The sequence below is a fragment of the Rosa chinensis genome, chromosome 5 (assembly GCF_002994745.2).
Source record: "Rosa chinensis cultivar Old Blush chromosome 5, RchiOBHm-V2, whole genome shotgun sequence".
Classification (NCBI taxonomy): Eukaryota; Viridiplantae; Streptophyta; class Magnoliopsida; order Rosales; family Rosaceae; genus Rosa; species Rosa chinensis.
In genome coordinates this window covers 16,862,778-16,879,947 of record NC_037092.1, presented here as the reverse complement: position 1 = coordinate 16,879,947, position 17,170 = coordinate 16,862,778, and the positions used below count along the sequence as shown (strand labels likewise).

The 17,170-nt window shown below is 37.6% G+C and overlaps 3 protein-coding genes and 1 long non-coding RNA gene across 16 annotated transcripts in view; 3 read left to right on the top strand and 1 right to left on the bottom strand.

The window, feature by feature from the left end:
• LOC112203295 (receptor-like protein EIX2) overlaps positions 1 to 17,170 on the top strand; it is a 72,121-nt gene that overhangs the window by 22,256 nt on the left and 32,695 nt on the right. The window lies entirely within an intron of this gene.
• LOC112202325 lies at positions 6 to 2,904 on the bottom strand. Of its 6 annotated transcripts, none has more exons than XR_002937292.2 (7): positions 2,291 to 2,904; positions 1,813 to 1,984; positions 1,611 to 1,687; positions 1,434 to 1,523; positions 924 to 1,016; positions 568 to 678; positions 6 to 233 (listed from the first exon to the last, which is right to left on the bottom strand). It is a non-coding gene; the product is annotated as an uncharacterized LOC112202325 (long non-coding RNA). The 6 variants fall into 6 exon arrangements; XR_002937293.2 differs by having other exon boundaries at positions 1,632 to 1,687; positions 2,291 to 2,903; XR_002937294.2 differs by having other exon boundaries at positions 1,871 to 1,984; positions 2,291 to 2,903.
• Positions 3,337 to 6,122, top strand: LOC112203297 (probably inactive leucine-rich repeat receptor-like protein kinase At3g28040). The gene is made up of 2 exons (XM_024344288.2): positions 3,337 to 4,823; positions 6,025 to 6,122. The coding sequence occupies exon 1, from the start codon at positions 3,470 to 3,472 to the stop codon at positions 4,661 to 4,663; it is 1,194 nt and encodes a 397-aa protein (XP_024200056.2). The 5' UTR covers positions 3,337 to 3,469; the 3' UTR covers positions 4,664 to 4,823; positions 6,025 to 6,122.
• On the top strand, positions 4,831 to 17,076 carry LOC112202326 (receptor-like protein EIX2). 8 transcript variants are annotated; one of them, XM_040506498.1, is made up of 8 exons: positions 4,831 to 6,406; positions 11,672 to 12,361; positions 13,625 to 13,841; positions 14,323 to 14,402; positions 14,741 to 14,880; positions 15,601 to 16,034; positions 16,211 to 16,309; positions 16,625 to 17,076. In XM_040506498.1, exon 1 carries the CDS (start codon positions 4,980 to 4,982, stop codon positions 6,351 to 6,353), a length of 1,374 nt encoding a protein of 457 aa, XP_040362432.1. In that variant the 5' UTR covers positions 4,831 to 4,979; the 3' UTR covers positions 6,354 to 6,406; positions 11,672 to 12,361; positions 13,625 to 13,841; positions 14,323 to 14,402; positions 14,741 to 14,880; positions 15,601 to 16,034; positions 16,211 to 16,309; positions 16,625 to 17,076. The 8 variants fall into 8 exon arrangements, with proteins under 8 accessions (XP_040362432.1, XP_040362433.1, XP_040362436.1 ...); XM_040506499.1 differs by having other exon boundaries at positions 13,517 to 13,841; XM_040506502.1 differs by lacking the exon at positions 13,625 to 13,841 and having other exon boundaries at positions 15,609 to 16,034.

Here is a 17,170-nt window from a genome sequence, read left to right as displayed (position 1 = left end):
ACAAATAATATAATCCACCTTCACTTTTATTAAACAAAATCATATATTTGTCTCTAAAATACAGTAGGAATGGATATACAATACCAGATAATTGTTAAATCTTTACTATTACAAAGTTCCTGACAAGTTTCTATACTGCCAATGTTACCATCAAAGTTGCCAGCAACAATGCTATGCAGCCAGTGCAGCACCAATGCATATCTTCATGTATTCTGTTAAAGAGAAAGGACTTCCTGCAAAAACAAAACACTTGTTCAATAATAACTATATTTTAGAATAATTAAGTGATACTTGAGCAACAACTACTATAAACTAGGCTTACACATACCAGCATCTGTAGGTACTCTTTAATTACCTTATGAACAACTACTATAAACTAGGCTTATACATACCAGCATTTGTAGGTCCTCTTTAATTACCTTACGAAATAATATAATCCAACAAATGGTGTTGTCTTACATAGTAAACTAAAAGCGTATAACAATACATGGATATATACTATCAGTGCACCATCAACGTACCAACTCGCAAAAATTAAAGAGCCAAATTTGGAATAAGTAAACTTACAAGTGTTAAGGCAACATTTATTTCCAACAAAACAACATTATTTGCAGTCTCGATCCATAGCATCATCTAAATTTACCGAGTCTTCTTTGAGTAGCATGCAAGTGACAAGACCTGAATGTGGAAAGAAGTAAGATAATAAGCTACTTAATGGTTGCAATAAAAAACTGGTATAAAACTTGAGACTTGAGACTTAAAAGTTGTACCAGGGCATATAAGTGTCTCAATTTTTGTTGTACCAGGGCATATAAGTGTCTCAATTTTTATCATAGAAATTTAGACAAAAGAACCAACAAATATTGGTAATCATAAACTTGTACAAGTGCCAATAGGTCTAGGATACACTAGACAAAATTTACCTGATCTCCTTGGCCCATCTTCTTTTTGTGTCTTTAGATTTCAATCAAGCTTTGGATCTTTCATTCCCTTGAGAGAATTCTGTTCAGGAGTTGCTGATCCAAGATGCAATCCAAAAATACAAAACCATTTATCAGCCGTTTTATTGAGGTCTCAATGAAAAACAAACATAAGTAACCTCACTCTCAAACAAAACTAGAAAAGAAAAGAAAAATTGAACATGTAAATCAATTCTTCACGGAACTGAACTTGACTAAATCAATTCTCTAATGTGTAACACTAGAATAAACAAAAATGTCAAGAATTTTACACCAAAATCTACACAACATTGCTTTAAACTTATTTCTCCCGAAATCCATGCAATATTTACAATTACAGAAGTATAAGTATATCCTCTGACAGAACAAACATTGACCCTTTAAGAAATAAAAATAAATGCATATATCCTGATACCCAGTAGTCATAGACATTATATTACATGTTCACATCAGCAAGAACATAATAATAGATACCTTGCTTGTCATAAGGAGCCAGATCTAAGGATTCTACTATATGGAGGGTTTGGTGGCAATGAATATCTCTCTTCTTTTTCTTCCCTGCACCTGCCAATGCAAATACAACTGGTAAGTGCAAAGACTCAAGATTTTCTACGAGAAAAGTCTTAAACTATCAACAAGAATAGTTTGTACACAAAAATCTCTAAAACCAACTCAAAAATCTCTGTTGGCTGCTGGGGTTTGAGGCCTTGAAGGAACTCCAGGAGCACCTGTGCCATTAAACATCCCCAAATTCATTTGTAAATGTGCAAAACTGCAGGTTCATCCTAGTTATACACTAGGCTATAAAGATCTCACTACAGCAAATAACTAGGAAGAAACAAATAATTCATACGATCTCGATAATCTGAAGTTAATAATACAAAAGGGCTAGCAACTAGCGTCATAGTCACCATGAGCAAACTTGTCCTCCAGGTAAAACACTGCCACAACTGGATTCCCACCAAATTTCCTGCCATTAGCTGTTGGGGGTGGCTCAACTTTGAGATATAGCTGATTAGCTGCAACTGCACATTGATATATAACAAACAGCAAAATTAGAGGATAACTCAACCAATAGCATAAACCATCAAACTAGATGCCTAAAAGACTGCAAATTCTAGCTTGATTCAACTAGTAGGCTTTAAGTAGGTATATCAAAATAAAAATTCTTTTATTTAATCTATTACTAATGCAATATATTTCCTTTGTTCCGGACTTCATATTCTAGACAATTGGATCTGTTGAATTGTTGTTCAGTTCATATTGAAATGAATCAAAATAATCAATTCAGTTGCAATGACACTACATTGAGCATCAATAGTTTTACTCACTTGTGGAAGCAAATACGTTTTTCCAGATACACTCTACATAACCAAAATAACACCCCGCCATCTCTCCACCTTGCACTGCCCCGCGGCTGCATCGCATCCCAACGCCACAACACTGTCACACCACAAAGTCGCCCATACCAGAACCTGGCCATCGTTCTAGATCAAATTCCATAAGGAATCGGATCCCATCTGGGCTCGCCTCTGCCATGAGATCGAGAACCCAGCCATCTCCAAGCTCTCATAAGCACCGATGACGCCAAAAGCAGCCGGAAAAATGTGCCCCGCCCGCAAATCGCACCTCGCCGATGTTCCATGTCGGAAGTCACCCGCGATCCAAGAAGAAAGAGTCCAGATTGGTCTTCTACGTCCGAGATCGCGCCGCCCTCCTCCATCCCTAAGCCAGGCTTCCGCCCTAGAACCCGCCGCTAGACCATGTTGTCATCCTCTCCCGGACCGGAACACAGTAGCAGGTGAGCCGGTGGCGTTCGGCCGGGAGAGAGCACTCTCGATCTCCCTCTGGTTTTTCTCCGCGCGTGAGGCGCGTTCTTGGTATTGCTACTGTTTTCTAAAGGCTAAAGCAATTTGGGGGAAAGAAGACTGAAAGAGGTTTGTATACAGTGGATCGAATGCCTTTTATATTTTTTGTGTTCAACTATTAAGGTTTTAGGGTATTCTGTGGTTCGAACTCCAAACCTCTGAGGCTGTGTAGGCGCGTTGGCTTTTGTGCAACATCTCCTGTTTTTGCTTTTGGAGTGCTACCGTGCTGTTGACGTCGTAACATGGGTACAAGGACATTGAGTAAAAAAAAACGTCCTTAAAAAAATTAGTGGGTGTCCCCAAAATGGTTTTCTGTAGTAGTATATCCGTATAATCATGGATAGCTTCTGTGCAAATCTATTCAAGCCTACCAGCTATCGCTACCTCATCAACGATGTTGCTCGCTACTTGCTCTTTCTTTTTCTGGCATCTTCATATCTGCAGTCTACTAAGCTGTGTTTGGGAGATGGACTTCCGAGTGGTGTGAGATCATCATCATGCATCGAGGAAGAGAGACGAGCACTTCTCACCTTCAAAGAAGATGTTACTGATCCTTCCGGTAGGCTTTCTTCTTGGGTGGGTCAGGATTGCTGTCAATGGGAAGGGATTTCATGCAAGAACCATACAGGTCGCGTTGCAAAGATGGACCTCCGAAACCTGAATTATGATCAAGGCTTCTACGGGGAGACTTCTTTGGGGGGTAAGATTAATCCTTCTTTGCTCAGCTTTAAGAACTTATATTACCTTGACCTAAGCGGAAATGATTTTCACGGACTTCGAATTCTTAATTTCTTTGGAAAGCTTACAAGCTTGAGGTATCTTAATCTCTCCTATAATTTATTTGTGGGAGAGATTCCCCCATCTCTTGGTAACCTCTCAAACTTGAATTATCTTGACCTAAGTGGAAATGATTTTCAAGGACTTCAAATTCCTAACTTCTTTGGGAAGCTTCAAAGTTTGAGGTATCTCAATCTCTCATATAATTCATTTGTGGGAGAGATTCCCCCAGCTCTTGGTAACCTCTCAAACTTGAACTATCTTGACCTCAGTTCTGATTATTACAGTTTTGTTTCTTCCAAAAACTTGAATTGGCTTTCTCATCTCTCTTCCCTAAAGTATCTCAATCTTGGAGGTGTGAACCTTAGCAGCACAGGAGTAAGTTGGCTACATGATGTCAGCATGCTTCCTTCACTCTTGGAGTTGCATTTATCTTATTGCCAACTTCAAAACCTTCCAAACTCCCAGCTGCCGTCAGTAAACTTCACATCCCGCCTATTGGTTCTTGATATATCAAACAATTATATTTATTCTTCATTTCCCAGCTGGTTTTTTAATCTTACCAACCTCAAAAGACTTGATGCATCTGGCAATCTGTTCGGGCCCTTGCCTGTTGAAATTGCAAACCTCAAGTCTTTGGAAGACCTTGATTTCAGTTATAATCGGCTCCAAGGTCAAATTCCCAAAGTCTTTGGTACTTTGTGCAGCCGAAGGATATTAGATCTTTCGAAGAACTCGTTCAATGGTAGTTTGGAAGAGGTTTTGAATGGTTTCTCAAACTGTACAAGTCCTAGATTAGAGTCACTTGCTTTGTCCCACAATATGGTTGAAGGTGAGCTGCCTGCCGCCCTAGGAATGCTTGAATATCTGAAGGAACTTGACCTCAGTTCAAACCAATTTTCGGGTTCAATTTCACATTCTATCGGTAATTTATCATCCCTGAAAACACTGGACATCTCTGGTAATAATTTGAATGAGTCCATTCCTGAAAGTTTGGGACAACTCTCTCAGCTAGTCCATTCCTGGATCTATCTTGGAATTCGTGGGAAGGCATTCTAACCGACGCCCATTTCCGAACTCCACAAAGTTGAAGTCTTTTGCAGTCAGTAGCACATACGGGCCTAGGTCCCTCATTTTTAACATGGCTCATGACTGGGTTCCTCCCTTCCAGCTTGATTCACTCGACATTGCCAACTGCAGAGTAGGTCCTGCCTTTGGGGTATGGCTTCAGTCTCAAACTGAATTAAAGCGTCTCAGGCTTAGTAATACTTCAATCTCAGATTTCATACCAGAGGAATGGTTCTTGAAGATATCTTTCCAGCTCACATAATTGGATTTATCTTATAACCAAGTCCGTGGAAAGCTTCCACTGCACATGAACTCCCCATCTTTAGAGTATATAGATTTGGGTCATAATCGATTTGAGGGCCCTCTGCCACATTGGTCTAGTGATGCTGCCGCCTATCTCGATCTTCAAAGCAATTTATTTTCCGGGCCCATTCCCTCAAATTATGATCAATTGTTGCCTAGCTTGAGTGAATTGTATCTATCTGACAATCATCTAAATGGTAGTATACCACCCTGTATGGGCAACATGTCAAGTTTGTTAATTCTCATGTTAAGAAGCAATCACTTGTCTGGAGAATTCCCTCAAGCATGGAGTCTGTGGCCAGATATAATGGTTGTAGATGTCTCGGACAACAATTTGTCTGGAAATTTCACCAGTTCCATGAGTGTTCCGAGCTCACTACAAGTATTGAGTCTGAGCAACAACAGTTTCGGGGGCCAAATTCCTTCTTCTCTATTCCAAAACTGCACCGAGTTGCGGAGTATTAATCTTGGAGGCAATAGGTTTACTGGAAGCATACCTTTACAGACAGTATCAATTGTATCATCCGGATTGTATATGCTAAGATTGCGATCCAACTCTTTAAGCGGACGTATCCCCCATCAACTGTGCTCTCTTCCATCTCTTCATATCATAGACCTTCGCGGCAACAACTTTTCAGGGACCATTCCCAAGTGTTTGTATAATTTGACTGGTTTTTACGATATGCCAGACATTGGTGTCCTCGGTTTGTCTAGTTATTCTGAGGAAACCACCTTGACATTGAAGGGACAAGAACTCGAATATGACACCACTCTGGATTTGGTAAATCTCATTGATTTCTCATCAAATAACTTAGAAGGAGTAATCCCTGAAGAAATAAGCAGCCTCATTGCCTTGGGGACTCTGAACTTGTCCAGAAATCAACTCACTGGAAACATTCCCTCAAAGATTGGAAACTTGCGGTGGCTGGAAACTCTTGATCTCTCACACAATCACCTCTCTGGGCAGATTCCTCAAAGTTTCTCTTCTCTAACCTCTCTGTCTCACTTGAACTTGTCTTTCAACAACTTGTCCGGAAGAATTCCTTCAGGCAACCAACTTCAAACACTTGATGATTCATCCATTTACAAGGGCAACCCATCCTTGTGTGGCGTTCCTCTTTCAACTGTCTGCCCGGGAGATGGCGCAGCTGACCCTGACGATGGTGATCATAATGATGATGATATTGATGAGAATGGGAAGTTTGGTATCGTTGCTAGCGCTGTCCTCGGCTTCATCATAAGCTTCTGGAGTGTCTGTGGCACATTGGTTATAAAGAAATCGTGGAGATATGCCTATTTTCGATTCTTTGATAACATAAAGGAGAAGGCAGCCTTAGCAATTGCATTGAGAGTGGCTCCTTGGCAAAGGAAGACTTGATTGGAAAAGGAAAATTAAAGAATAAAATGCACTGAAGGTGGTCTATATGGGGCATTTGTTGTAAAATAACCATATACATGCTCACAACATATGCACACAATCATAAAAGGGATTAAGGCTTACCTTCAGCAATTACTGGCATGGATTCCATCTTATGCAACTGCAAACACGAACACTGAATATAGCCTTCTGTTACTTACCAACTTGCTTCTCAATGGACAGAACAATATGCAAAACGTCGGTAGTAATCAGGGACCAATTCATCTGTATATATCGGAGACTTAACCCTCAAGAAGCTTCCCATTAAAGCTATCCATATCGGTTTAGGTTTCCTAGTTAGATTCTTAATGTATCACAACTTGTAGCCTTCCTTGTAGACTAAGCAATAGATTACTATCCTTAATGAATTGATACACTATTCATTAAGTCACTAGTATTGATTTACTGTTTGTATCCATGTTAAACTAGGATTGATATTAAGCTAATCATCAATTACTTTATGATGATATGTGTTATGTCCATATTTGATCTTACAATCTCCCCCTTGGACTCACACATATCATGCTCGATGATTTGCACCAGAGAACATCAAAACCTACTTAACTTACTGAAGTGCGCGCCAGATAACAAACTCAAATCAAAAATCCATTCCAACATGGTCAGATCACAGTTACTTATGCAGAGCAAGAAACAGTATACATTTTAACAAAAATGCAGAGTTTCAAAACCACAAACATAAGCTCCTGCAATCCACATATGTCAAACCAGAAGTGATACAATATATGTTAATGTGTATCAACAAGTAAACATATATTAGGTCCTTCTTTATGTTTCCAAAACCAGAAACTCAAGCAAATTTACTGAACACTGATGGCTTAAAATTATTGCTTGAACCTCAACATCATGCTATACATGATTTAAGCCATCTGATAGCAAGTATGATATTCAAAACAAGATGATAATTTCCAAAACAAAACAATAAAGCTGTAGAAAAATCATAACTGGAAATACCTCAAAATTTTATTGATAATAAAAACTGTCATTACAAAGAAGTTGTGATAAACAAAAAATAAAAGATCACAACTAAAATACAAGAACTCAGAAAACCTTAGAATTTTAAATGCTCCAACTGGACTAACTCTCTACTGAACCTAAGCATCTAAATTAGCTAAAATTCCAATGCTTGCTGTATGTTTCTGGAATGCTGCTACTGACAATGCCTTGGTGAAAGGATCTGCTAGCTGTGAATTTGTGTCAATACTCAAAACAGCTATTTCACCATGCTTTACTTTTTCTCTAACACTGTAATACTTTAGATCAATATGCTTGGAATTATTTGACCTTTTACTGTTCTTGCTAAAGAAAACTGCAGCCTCATTGTCACAATAAATTACAAGTGTTCCAGCCACAATGTGACTCAATACTTTGGTCTGCATGAGAAAATTCCTAATCCAAAGTCCTTCACACACAGTTTCATATACTGCAATAAATTCAGCTTGCATAGTAGAAGTTGAAACAAGTGTTTGTTTCATGGTTTTCCAAGCAATAGCACCTCCTGCAAGCAAGAACACATATCCACAAGTGGACTTCTTGGAGTCTGGATAATTCCCTGCAAAATCCGAGTCTGAGAATCCAATGAGTTTCAGATCCTCCACTTGCCTATAAACTAGCATGTGACTTTTAGTTCTCTGCAGGTATCTCAACACTTTCTTCCCAGCTACCCAATGTTCATGGCCTGGATTAGATTGGAATCTTGACAAAATCCCTACTGCAAAAGACAAATCCGGCCTAGTGCAGACTTGTGCATACATGAGACTTCCTACAAGTCTGGCATAAGGTTTTGACTCCATATTTTCTTTCTCAACATCACTATTGGGACTTTGCTTCTTGGTTAACTTATCTCCTTTGGACATGGGAACTTCTCCAGCTGCACACTTCTCCATACCAAATCTCTTTAAAATTTTGGTAACATAATTCTGTTGAGACAAACCAAGTAGTCTCTGTGCCCTATCTCTTTTAATCTCAATACCTAGTACATAGGATGCTTCTCCTAAGTCTTTCATGTCAAAATTCCTTGATAGAAAACTCTTGGTATCTTTAAGCAATTTAATGTTACTGCTAGCCAAAAGTATATCATCCACATAGAGTACCAGAAAAATAAAATTGTTCCCAACAGTCTTCAAATAAACACACTCATCAACAAGATTTTCTGTAAATCCAAAAGTAGAAATCACAGAATCAAATTTCTTGTACCACTGTCTAGAAGCTTGTTTTAGGCCATAAATTGATTTTCTTAACTTACACACTAAGTTTTCACTTCCAGCTCGCACAAACCCTTCTGGTTGCCTCATATAAATCACTTCATCTAGTTCACCATTCAAGAAAGCTGTTTTAACATCCATCTGGTGCAGCTCCATATCAAAATGAGCCACTAAAGCCATGATTATCCTAAACGAGTCTTTTGTAGAAACTGGAGAAAAAGTCTCAGTAAAATCAATGCCCTCCTTCTGTGTAAAACCCTTGGCAACTAATCTTGCTTTATGTCTCTCTACATTGCCATTTGCATCTCTTTTGGTTTTGAAAACCCATTTACAACCTATAGGCTTCTGGTTGGGGTCAGGTTCAACTAATTCCCAAACTGCATTTTGACTCATGGAATTAATTTCTGCTTCCATTGCTAGCTGCCATTGATGAGATTCACTACTTTCAATGGCCTGATTAAATGTAGTTGGATCATTGTCCTCTGCACAGTCCATTTCAATTTCTGCTTCTTGTAGATAAACAATGTAGTCACTCTCTTCCCCCCCATAAGTTGGTTTTCTTGCTCTCTGTGATCTTCTAGGTTGAGCTACTAGAGGATTTTGAGGTTCAGTTACTTGACCAGTTACGTGGTCAGTTACTTGGTCAGTGACATGGGCAGTGACTTGACCAGGTACAGTTACTTGGGTAGTTACATGGTCAGTGACATGGGCAGTGACATGGGCAGTGACATGGGCAATGACTTGATCAGGTACAGTTACATGGTCAGTGACTTGGCCAGTTACATGGTCAGTGACCTGACCAGTTACTTGGTCAGTGACCCGACCAGTTACTTGATCATCGTTTTCTGCCAACATCAATGAAGAATGCTTTGTGCATCATAATCACTTATGCCAACAGAAAACCACAAAACCCATGAGCTTTTAACTTTATATTCTACCCAGATTCATCCTTGTAAGAAAATTAAGCTCTCGTATCTGTCAATTTTAATAATGTGTAAACAAAATCTGGGAGATTTTTGTTCTTCATGCAATTTTTACACAATCACAGATACAATACCATATCATCAATCAATTCATCATGCATATTCAAGCACAATCAAAATTGTTTCGATTCCAAGAAACCACAGAACAATCAAGAAATTGTAAATTTCATCCGGTCACCATCTACTCTAACCTAACGCACGCCGGGAATGCAACTAGTGTTCTTGAGCACAATCAAAATTCAATTATCATGCTATGAATCGAAATCAATTTCACAGAAAAACCTGTTTTTTGCTTTTTCCCCAATTTGCTGCTAAAAATCACAGCGGAAGCGTGAACTTGATATTTAACCAGATGCAGCAATTGACTTAAGTAACTTACCTTGATCAGTTACATCTTGTTCTAAAGGCAATGCTACACTTAAATTCTCATCTGACACAATTTCCTCAAAAACTGAGGTTAAATCCTCAAGGTTTGTATTGTGAACTTTTTCACTTAGAAACTTTACTTGATGTGTTTCAAAAATTCTAGGTGAATGATGAGCAGAATATAACTTATAGCCTTTAGATTTATCTGGATAACCTACAAAATAGCAACTAACAGTTTTGGGGTCAAGTTTATTCAAGCTTGGATTATAAATCCTAGCTTCTGCATGACATCCCCAAACATGACAGTGATGAAGACTAGGTTTCCTGCCACACCAAAGCTCAAAAGCAGTATTTTCTATGGCTTTGCTAGGTGTTCTATTGCAAATATAATTTGCAGTTTTTAAAGCCTCACCCCACAGAAATTTAAGCAAACCAATTGTACACATCATGCATCTAACCATGTTCAAAAGAGTCCTATTCTTTCTCTCTGCAACACCATTCTGTTGTGGATTATAGGGTGTTGTGTATTGAGCTTTAATTCCATTGTCTTGCAAAAACAAGGCAAATGGACCCTTTTGTTGGCCGGATTCAGTGTACTTTCCATAGAACTCTCCCCCTCTATCTGACCTTACTGTTTTGATTTTCTTTTCTAGTTGATTTTCTACCTCAGACTTAAAGATTTGAAAGGCTTTCAATGCTTGTGCCTTTTCTGAAAGTAGATAAATATAACTGTATCTAGAAAAGTCATCAATGAATGTGATAAAATACACATTCCCACAGATAGTTTGATGCCTAAATGGTCCACATATATCAGTGTGTATGAGTTCTAATAAATTTTGGCTTCTATATGCAGTCTTCTTTCTAGTATTAGTTATTTTTCCCTTAAAGCATTCAACACAGTCTGTTAGATCAGAAAAATCAAGTTCATTTAGGATGTTGTTTTTCACCAAAATTTTCAGTCTCTCTTTTGAAACATGGCCGAGTCTTCTATGCCATAAAAATGCAGACTTTTCATTTAGTTTGGTTCTTTTAACACCTATTAAAGTGTTAGTACTGTTTGTGTTATTTTCAACAAGTAAAATTTCTTGTTGAGCCATTGAACAATTTAACTGTAAATAATCATTCATAATAACACCAGAACCAATTTGAACAGAATTTTTAGAAATAAGAATTCCATTACTATCCATAACAAGTCTACAGGTCCCAGGATCGTAACCTGGCTCTGATACCAATTGTAAAATAACCATATACATGCTCACAACATATGCACACAATCATAAAAGGGATTAAGGCTTACCTTCAGCAATTACTGGCATGGATTCCATCTTATGCAACTGCAAACACGAACACTGAATATAGCCTTCTGTTACTTACCAACTTGCTTCTCAATGGACAGAACAATATGCAAAACGTCGGTAGTAATCAGGGACCAATTCATCTGTATATATCGGAGACTTAACCCTCAAGAAGCTTCCCATTAAAGCTATCCATATCGGTTTAGGTTTCCTAGTTAGATTCTTAATGTATCACAACTTGTAGCCTTCCTTGTAGACTAAGCAATAGATTACTATCCTTAATGAATTGATACACTATTCATTAAGTCACTAGTATTGATTTACTGTTTGTATCCATGTTAAACTAGGATTGATATTAAGCTAATCATCAATTACTTTATGATGATATGTGTTATGTCCATATTTGATCTTACATTTGTGGCTTATTTCTAGACTGGGTACGTTGTTTCTCTTTTGGTTCAGGTGCTCTCCATGGAGCTGTTTGTGGCGGTGGTGAAGATGACGGCAAGTATTGTTGGGTTTGCTGGTGTCCTCATGTTTTTGTGTTCTCTTTATTGTTGTAAGCCATATATAAGTTTGGTATTGTCATGTAATCAATAATTAAGCAGGTATCATGTGTCAAATTATTCAAGCAAATTTGATGCTGAATAACACCCTGCGGGCTTGCGGAAAGTGTGTATCCACGTTGGATGCATTTGACACTTGTAAAAGGACTTGGAATATCAATCGATTTCAGTATTTAATCCCGGTGAGCATCAATCCCTCTGCTTTGTTTGGTTTGCTTATACTTCATTCCTCTGTAATCACCACAAACAGAACCAACCACTAAGGCAAAAAACACGGAGCCTCCTCTTTTTATACTCAAATCATCAATGGCGAGCCTACGGAGCCGCTCAATCAGCTCCCACCTCTGCTTTCTCCACCGTCTACACCCCCCGCTACCTAGCCCAATCCTACCTCTCCCCAGGCCGGTCGGACCTTCTCTCCACTTCCTCCATGTACCTCGCCGGGACCGACCGTCTCGGCGCTTAATCCGACGCCGCCAGAGCGACGTCGTACATGATGTCATCCTGGCCCTCCCGGCTTCAAACGCACCTCTCAAGGTTGGTGAGCTCTCACTCAACTGTAACTATCTGTTTGGTGATTGAAAAGTTTGAATCTTTGATTGGATTTCATGGAAGATCAAAGAGTCTGAATACCTTGGTGTTTATTATGCATGCTGAAATTGCTAAAGTTTTTCGAATTTTCTAGTGTAAATTGATGCGAGTATGTTTATAGCTTGCTCATTTAGGTATGTATGAAGGGGGATCTTGATCAAATGTAGCTCCTAGTCGTTCATTTCACTAATTGATAAAAGCTTCGGCGGCCGAGTACAAGAGTTTATGTCTAATAACCAAGTAAAGCTAGTAGCTTTTGTGTATGCTTCTGGCCTTCTAGTGTATGTTTATAGTTTGCTTATTACCGAGTATGATTAAGCATTTTGCTTTTCATCAGTCATGTCTGAGGTGGTTTATGATCTTGGTGTTATTTGTAGTCAGTCATTGCACTACAGATGTAAACCGTCAGGATTAAAAGTGGGATTGTTTAACAATATCTAGTTTGTTGCCTCTAATTAGTAAATACCTACCGTGTACAAGAGTTTATATGTCTATTAACTATGTAAAGCTAGTAGTTTTTGTATATGCATTTAGGGCAATATATACTGTTACAGAAGAAGATATAAGCAACTGTCTTTGTGTTTCTAGTATGTCTGCGTTCTTATCTAAAATTACTTTTTAGGGTTATTATCACAAATGGTACCTAGACTTATCCTCTATTTTATCAATGGTATCTGAACTTCAATTTTGATCACAACTAGTACCCGAACTTTTCGACTTCATTTTAAGTGGTACCTAAGGCCACATTCGGTCACTATTCCCGCCAAAAAGCCAAATCTAAAAAAAGAAAGAAAAAAAATATTCAAGTTCAAGGTAAGTCTATTACCAAAAAATCATCACTATATATGATCGCAACCCTTGAAATCATCAAAAATCATCACTATGATCGCCTCACATGCCGTTTTTAGTCGGAATATTGACCAGAGGTGGCTCTAGGTACCATTTAAAATGAAATCGAAAAGTTCGGGTACTGGTTGTGATCAAAATTGAAGTTCAGGTATCATCGATAAGATTGAGGTACAGTTCAGGTACCATTTGTGATAATAACCCTACTTTTTAAGATATTTACTATATACTAAAGATGAGTTCACTGTTCATAAGGCAACAGTGCGGAACAGTGCCTGGGGACAGAAAAGACGGTTCTGCCCTCCTTTAGATCTTTCTGTTCTGCTGTCTATCGATCTGATCTTCTTCTCTTTTCTAAAGCAGTATACTCTTAGTCACCCCCAAGTTAAAATCTACCTCAAAACCCAAAAATCACTACAAAAAAGAGCAACAGAGAAAGAGAGTTGTGAGTAGCAAGAACATTGTAGACCTCAGTCTCTTCTCCATTACTTTTCCATTTCCATAATCCTTTATCAACATCAGTCTCTCTCCTTCGCCGACATCAACAGCACCCATCAACACCCCCATCACTCATAACTTGGTAAGATTTTATAGTGATAGAATAGAATCAGCCCAATATAATAAGCACTGATTTTTTGATCAAACAATTACGATAATTTGTTTTACCAGATTGTTCATCTATACCCAAAATGATGTTGAATCTCTAAGGGCAAGAAACCATCTGATTCAAATTGTTTGATCCATGTTTTTGATTCCTTTTTTATTGGAGTGGGAGATTATTCAGTTGCTTTTATTCTATCATTAATTTGTCCATATATATATATTCTTTGATCCGTGTGTATCAATTTGCTAAGAAAAAGAATGTCTACCAATATTAACCATAGCATTTATTCATATGAATATCAAACTATAACCAAATGAGTTAATATATTTCATCTCAAGATTTGCAAAAAGCATATACAGTTTACTGCTTCATATCCTTTTGGTAATTAACCAATGCTAACAATTGTATTTATCCATATGTAATAGATGAACCTCATCCTGAAAACTACTTTGTGCAGCTTCAGTTCTATCTCAAAAACCGAAATCAGTCGGTAACAATAGAGAAGTGAACAATAATTTGGTCTTCTATGTGTGAAAGGTGAGTGAAGTTTTAAGTAAAAAAATTTATTTGTGCATTAACATCGATACTTTTCTAAAATTTATTATGTATTTTGACTTTTCTCTCTTTAATAGATTTTTGAACAATCTTCATATCACTAACTTTTGTTATTTTACATACACTTTTCTCTCGCTTGAGGTGATTTGTATTTCCTATCACCAATGATTTTCCTTTTTGTGGTTTATACATGGATATCTATGAATGTTTTTAAGTACGATGTGAGGATCATAAGTTCATAACATATGGGACTGTTTTAGACAATATCATTTATCTTAAATATGGTTCTCAGCATGAAACACTTTTTGCTGCTCCTGTAGGTTATGTGAAATTTGGACATAACAGAGAAGACAATGGAGTAGTGCATCATGAATGGGCCTCCGCAGCTCAGTGAGTTCATTAGCTTTTGAACAACCATTCGATTAGCTTTGGAAAAGGTTGAAGAAGGCAGAGGACCTTGGTAAGTGTTAGTTTCTCAATTTTGAATTAGGTCCTATCGAACACTAATTGTGAATACAAGATGAAGATGAATTTGCCTTCATTTACATTCATGAACTTCTATATATACCCTTTGATCATCTGCAATAGGTGGTAGTGATCTCCCTGTATTTAGTTACATGAAGTTATGGTAGCGATTTCTTTGCTGATTTTTATGGCACGTATGATGACTTTCAATGGAAACTGATATATTTTTCTTTTCTTTTCATGTTTATCTTATTGTAAAGATGATGGCCTGAAACAGAATCGATTTTCATTCAGTGTTGGCATATTTATTCATCAATTCCTTTCAAATCTGTTTTCTGAACAAAGTCTTTACCTTATGCTTTACATTATATTATACATGCTCATCTCATTTACATTGGTTTTGCTGTATGATGTGTACTTGATTATCTCTGCCTTTTAGTTGATGCTCTCTATCAAATTTCTTTTCACTCCCATTTATTGTCAATCTCAATTTTCACTTTGTTGCCTCTTGCTTCTGCTGAACTGAGTTACAAGGGGCAAGGATTTGGATAGTTTATTCTTTTTTTACTGTTATTATATGTAAAGTGCTGAGTATGCAGGTTATCTGCATTGAATTTTATATGCTCGATTTATATATGGTTGCTTAGAAATTGAAAAAATGTTGCTGCATTAGTTTGGTTGCAATAAGGAAGATGCTAACCGTGTTCCTTTTTAGGTTTACAGTTAAACAGAGCCATAGACCTCGGTGAGAATAACAGTCATATACCATAGGATGAGAAAGGAAGATTTACAAGCAGCAGCAGATGGAAGGTCAGAAAAATTGAAGAAGAGTTGTTAGTGGTAGTGGCAAAGATCATATTGTCAGTATTGGCGGGTGGGTTTCTGCTGGTGTTCTCACATCTCTATGAGCAACTGATATTGAGGCCTAAAGGGCTAAGATCAAAGCTCCAAAAGCAAGAAATTAGAGGGCGTCCTCCTTCATTCCTCTTGGGAAATATCCTTGCATAACGCCTTCAAAGCAAGGTCCACTCAACAGCAATAAAGACTACAGATCCTTAAAAGCCTCAGCATGATGATCATCATGTACCTTCTATTTTGTCACCAATGACCTTCAAAAATCTTCCCCCACGGAGTGAAGAAGTGAATATGGTACGTGTGTATACTATTATGCATTAGTTCATATATTATGCCAAAGACGATTATTTCAACATAAAAAGACGATTTATTAATTGTCGGTTGATTATTATAGATTATTTATTATGTTGTATTGTTTTAGTTTCTGTATAGTTTCTAATCATATACTTGAATTTTGTAATTGTGTGTAGAAATGCATATGAGTTCAGAAAATTATTCCAGTACTGAAGTAGATGTTGAGACCTTTCAGCTCTTGCTCAAGCATGAAAAACTTTCCTGCATCAGCCCAGGTGAACTAATAAAATTACATTCAACTCATACATCATATAACCTACATATTTCTTTAATTTGTTTTTTTTTTTTCAAAATTTAAATGCTCTAGGCCTGTCTGTATTGGCCTTTTCCACAAAAAAGGAGAATCCTTTGTTACAATAGATGGGTCGTTATATGAAATTTATTGTTTTTTGGGTTTGATTCGATGGCTTTCTGTCTTTGCTTTGTTTCACATGTCAGTATGTCGCACAGTTTCCACTTCTGTCGGGGCTGCAGAGGCTTTACCTTTTTTTTTTTTTTTTTTTTTAAGGAGCTCTACTTTGAATATGCAGAAACCTATAATCCGATTGCATGTTTTTCTGAATGGAGTTGGAGACATTCGAGCACGGCACAAAATTCTATTGTAGAATCACAATCACCCTCAGTGCCCACAACAATGTAGCTGCTAGCAGCGGTGAAGAGTTCTTGGACCAATTGAAGAAGTTGAGAAGGGAAACTTGATGTATAATCTTGAAGTGCTCTTGAACTCTTCCGTACTTCATGGCTGGTAGGAGGCAATTGCCACTGTACAATTCATGAAGGTGACGACCTTTCAGGCCAATACACAAATGACCCTTGGGGTACAAAATGTTAACCGAACATGTGAAAGATCTGTTTGAAAATAAGAACTTCACTTAATTGATTACTATTAGTTGTTAATTCACTTGGAAAGAAATAACTTGATATTTGTTATACAACCTAAATGCAGTTATACTATTGGCAACAACTTTCCGTTTTTATTTAATCACATCTTAGTTATCTTTGCGAGTCACACACTTAAAAAACATATGAAATTTAGCGAACATAATGCAGAAATGTTTTCCCGTGGCATCGCGTGG